Below are 5,183 nucleotides of genomic sequence, written 5' to 3' on the forward strand. Positions count from 1 at the left end.
AAATACTATTCATATAAATATAAACAGTCAATCACCTCAAGTTTTTTTTTACCCTGTTTGCATCCTTTCTTTCTTTTTTATTTTATTTGGTCCCTTTAACATATTTTACCTTTGCATGGGCCCTTCTCAAGTTTTTTTTTTCCATTCAGTCTTTTCTTTTTATATTAGATTTTTTCCTCTCGTTTAATAATTATAATTTTATTTTGTAAAATTGATCCTCAGTTAATCATAATCATTTTGAAATCAGCAATGTAAGATGAAAAATATATTAAAATATATATATATATATAAAAAAAAAAAAACACAATCCATTATTTGTGGTAGTTTCTTTCTTCTTTAAAAACACAAAGCAAAATTGATCCTCATTATTTTTCTTTCCTACATTTATCAAAAAATGTTTAGTTTTCTTTTCCAATAACAGAAAGCCCCTCCGAAAGCAACTCCACCATTAAAAAAATATGACAATCTTATACTATATCAACGAAAACTAATGATATTAATGTATAAATTATAAGATGTTATGTGAAATTACACGTACAAACCATACAACGTCAAGCATTTTAAATAAAAAGTAGGGAGTGAAGTGTCCACACATTCATACCAGGGGAGATAGGAGGGGCTGGCAGGAGCCCCTAAAAGAAAACTTGTTATAAAAGAAAATGCCATGATTTTTATTTCAGGGACTTGCAGGACCAAAATCAGACACTTCAGGGAGATATTATATTAATTTTTTCTTTTATCAATAAAACCTTCTTTTATTTCGCGCGAGTAAAATAAAAATTAACCACCTCAGAGGAGTGCTCTATAAAGAATAGGCTTTTGAATTATTATTATTATTATTATTTTGATAAACATGCATGCTTCATAGAGGTAAAAATGAAATTAACCCGTTTTTAATTCTTTAGATGACCAAAGCTCACAAACCAGAGTCCTAAACCAAATTTTTTTTCCTGCGCAACTCCTGCTGTGCTGCATAGGAGATTGCCATAATTTGCTAATCACAAGGTGGTAATTTTCCGTGAATTAGGCCTAGAATGTCATTTGTAATATTGGTAATATGAACAATAATAAGCAAACGAATTTGCATATCTTCTAAGCCAAACATTTGAATCCCGGAAATGAACTCAAGTACTCAACAGCTAAACCAAAGGGAGATTAACAGCGGCTAAGAATATAAAAGAAAGACGAATGAAGATATCTAGAGAACATACTATTTTTTTTTATTTTCACGTCGACATGATCAGGCACCGCAAAGAGCAATAGACAGATCCAAGTTAATATCACGTTTTCCGGTAGAAAAGCCGGAGCAGTCTTTAAAGTTCGACCTCGAGTATGATGAGAATGCCTCGCTGATCTCACTCGTCAATGAAGAATCGCTTCTATGTGAGGAAGGTTGGGGTAGTGAGAGTGCAAGTGACAACTCGCAATCTGCAGGTTCTTCATCTTCTGCTCTTCCACTTCCAGTAACCTCAGGTGCGTGTGACTTCTCTGGTTTGCACTTTTGACCCTCCAGCTTGGCAATCTTTAGAAGAAAAAACAGTGACAGTGTCATTTATAGCTTTTCTGCGTTACGTACTAAAGAATCAAAACTTTTGAGTAACAGATATCAAGACCTAAAGAGGCTAAACAGCCATTGCAGCTGTCACCAGGATCTCAGTTCATAAAAGTGTAACTAAAAGTTGAAAAATCATTGACATACATAATTAGGGCAAGTTGTTGGTATTCATCTCTACTTCCCTTGGTAATTAATTGGCACCGAATAAGAAAGAAGCACTGTAGCCCCAATGCATTTATACCTTAGTCACATGTGGGCAGTCCTGTGATTCAATAAAAGTAGTCCTACCGACGCTAATACTGGCTCTAAGAACTAATATTTCTCCTATGCACCAAGGGATATTTTGCATTCCCTGCCTTCTTCCCACTCGAGGCCCCATTTATATAAAGCGACAATGGACCACAGTACGTAAGAGTACTGTGGTGTAAAGATCATTATCCTGGCAAGCTTTTACCCCAGTTAGGACCAAGCAAAGAAAACCCTTCAAACTAAATTTCGTAAGGACTTCTGAGTGCCAAGAAGTTACATAAACGGCACTTTGTTACTTAGAAGAGAATCAAGTTGCTTGTTAATTTCCAGGACATAAAAAGATATCTGATTGCTGCTACTTTTTTTTAATTCAATTGGAGTTCGAAGACAAGCCCAGTTTTAAAGAACTGGACTAGCAAAGCAGGCATTGCTCGTTGCTGATCAGATACCACTATCCAAGGAACTAAAAAGGCTAACATCGGCGGTTTTAATCTGATGCCAAGCACCACACAGGACTCGGGACTAATCTACTAGGATATAATAAAAAATGGTCAATTTAGAAAATGTACTAGTCTTGAGACCTTGCAGCAGCAGAATATACCTTTGAACCAACTTTTTTTTTTTACCTAAATTAAAGCTGTGAAATGAAAATACAATGGTGCCATAGAGATGACGCAAGTTGACCGAACTAAGCGTTGATATTCCATCCTACCACTGGGCAGAAGGGCCTTAATGTATCTATCTATATCCATAGACTCTATACGGAAGCTAAAAGGAGGCTACCTTGCAGGAGGTAGCAGAAACTTGAAAAGATGGAACCAAAATACAACATTACACTCAATCTCAATAGAGAGGCTGGCAAAAGAAAGAGAGCGAGGTTGGTTTAATAGCCTACCTTGAGGAAATCAGATTCTTCCACTTCACGTTTCAAGGGGTTGAAGTTATAAAGATCATGTGGCAGAGAGAAGGCTGTAGATTTAGGGTTAGAATGGGCCTGCTCCCATTTGAAACCAACTCCATTGACCTCCTCCTTTATTCCCGCATAATCATCAAAAGAGTACGGATTTGAGAGTGTCTCACATATTCCTTGGCTGCATTGCAGGAACTCCTCAGATAATGAACTCCTGGTCTCGATTCTGGCCCTGTAGAAAAGAGAGTTTAAACAAAAAAAAAAACTGAAAAGAAGAAAAGCAAAGGGCTGAAAGGAAAAGATCATGCAACGTTGCAAATCATTTTTTGTTTGTTTCTTGCACCCTGTATGACTATATATATCTACTTTTCTTTTAGATATCTGGTACGTCTGAAACCATAAGGATAAAGCTACGCTGACCTTTTTGAAGAGAGAGGCCTGTACATCGAGTGAGAATCTGATTCTTCAATGGCTTTTACTTCTTCAACACACTCGTTATAGGCATCAAAAGAGTGTCTTTTTTGCTGGGTGGAGCTCCTATCTGTTCAAAGAGACCAACACAGAAACACAAACCGAACGCATACAAAAAGGTGTCAAGTCCAAGAAATTTGGTTTTTGTATAGTTGAAAAAAGGGAAAGTAAAATAAATAGGAACTGTAACTGATAAAAGCAGGTGGGCGATGCAAGTGAGGCTGTGAGTTTCATCAGAAATGCTAATATTAGAAGACTCGAAATGGATATAAGGCTTATTTTGTTCTCAACTCTTTTGGCATAAACTGTAATAGTAACGAGAGGTTATAAATGAAGGCAGCTATTTTTTTCCAAAATGTATGTTTACATGTGAGTACATAATCCTTGAATTTGAACAGTGGATAAGAACCACTATAGGAAAGTATAATAGAGTCGGTCATTAATGCATGCATATACGCAGACAATCAGTGATATTATATAAACTTGAAGATTAGAAAGATGGGAGTTTGGGGATACATAGGCCCGTTCGTGATAGTTGAGAGAGAGAGTGACAGATATATTAATGTGTATTCAAACAAAGAGGGAGGAAACAAAAGGCTTTGGATACCTAGTCTGCCCAGGTCACCACTCCTCATGCTTCTATACATCTGGTCAAAACAAAGGAAACCCCATGTAAACAAACCGGTTAAACAAGTGTGTTCGAAGATACAAAAGACAGGAAAATCAAACCCATGGAGGAGGAAAAAGAAAAGTAAAATACCCCAAACTATACTAGTAGTTGAGAAAACAAGGACCGACCTGGAGATGGCTTTTCACATGTGAAATGGTGAGCCCTTTCACATCCATCATCTGAAGAACGAGTTTAGGCGTAGCCTCTACAAAGAAGAGACGAGAAGGAAACAAACAGGATTAAAAAAGCACAAAATCACCATAAGCGCCTAGAAGGAAAGAACCAAAAGGAATGTATGAAGGAAGCAATAATCCAGCAAAAAACAAGCAGTTTACTTACTGTCTTGGCCACCAAGCCTCTCAATGGCATGAACAAAGCAGTGATGAAGCTCGGGAGTCCATCTCAAACGAGGCACCTTTGATCTTACATATTGCCTCACGGCCCCACTCCTCCCACAGCTACCCATTTCTTCAAAATCCAACGGGTATTCTAGAAGAGACCGTTTCTTTCCTCTTCTGAACAATGTTTCGCCAACCGGGCTCTCTTACAGAACCCTAACCTTCTGCAGTTTCTACCCCCTTTGGTTTGTCTTCTCAAAAGGTGTTGTTTCTTTCTTCTTCTTTTTCTTTCAATCTTGTAGGGAGTGTCTAGGTATAACGGAGCAATTCGCACAGGGCACACAGAGGCTTAAAACAAAGTTACACACATGTAGAATTGTGAGCGGAGGATTCTTAACAGAGAAAGGAGATTAGAGAGGTTTTAAGAAAGAGAGAGAAGGGTTACTGGGAAAAAGGGAGAGACGGGGGTGTAAATTCCTCAAGGAGGACTGACAATACCTGCCTGCTGGCTTCTGCTTCTGTTCTGTTTCTAAACCTCTCTTTTGCAGCAGGCACGGAGAGAGAATCAGAATAAATAAGAGTAAAACTAAATCTGATGTGATGATCACGAGTTTCTGATCTTCACCGAAAATCATTACACCTATATAATATTACCAATATATAGTACCAACCCTACACGCACAGCACCACCCAACTGCTTCCCTTTGACCTTTGTTTTCTTTCTCTTCTTTATTACTATTAATACTTTTGGGTATTGTTTGAAAGTATAATATATATATAATAATATATATATAACCTTAAAATTAAAAATTAAAAAATTAAGGGAGAAACCAATTTTTTTAACCACGTTTTCTCAGGTGGGATAATCTATGGACGCATATTCTCTGTGGAAAAAAAAAAAAAAGTATTGATACGCAATAATAAATGAATGAATAAAAGGAAAAGAAGGGAAAGGAAATAAAATCTTCTGTTCTGTAGAGCACAAGACGC

The 5,183-nt window shown here is 37.0% G+C and overlaps 1 protein-coding gene across 1 annotated transcript; it reads right to left on the minus strand.

Moving 5' to 3' along the window:
- Positions 1-272: 272 nt before the first annotated feature.
- Positions 273-4,900, minus strand: LOC118046496 (myb family transcription factor MOF1). The gene is made up of 6 exons (XM_035055427.2): positions 4,195-4,900; positions 3,984-4,060; positions 3,793-3,832; positions 3,135-3,255; positions 2,700-2,946; positions 273-1,522 (listed from the first exon to the last, which is right to left on the minus strand). The coding sequence occupies exons 1-6, from the start codon at positions 4,319-4,321 to the stop codon at positions 1,241-1,243; spliced, it is 894 nt and encodes a 297-aa protein (XP_034911318.1). The 5' UTR covers positions 4,322-4,900; the 3' UTR covers positions 273-1,240.
- Between the last annotated feature and the right edge of the window lie 283 nt (positions 4,901-5,183).

Source organism: Populus alba, chromosome 10 (assembly GCF_005239225.2).
Source record: "Populus alba chromosome 10, ASM523922v2, whole genome shotgun sequence".
In the NCBI taxonomy this organism is placed as follows: Eukaryota; Viridiplantae; Streptophyta; class Magnoliopsida; order Malpighiales; family Salicaceae; genus Populus; species Populus alba.

Coding starts and splice junctions, on each gene's coding strand:
- LOC118046496 (XM_035055427.2), bottom strand. CDS start 4,321: ATGGGTAGCTGTGGGAGGAGTGGGGCCGTGAGGCAATATGTAAGATCA. Junction 2,947..3,134: donor AGGCCTCTCTCTTCAAAAAG/GTCAGCGTAGCT, acceptor TCTTTTCTACAG/GGCCAGAATCGAGACCAGGA. Junction 1,523..2,699: donor AAGAATCTGATTTCCTCAAG/GTAGGCTATTAA, acceptor TTTCTTCTAAAG/ATTGCCAAGCTGGAGGGTCA.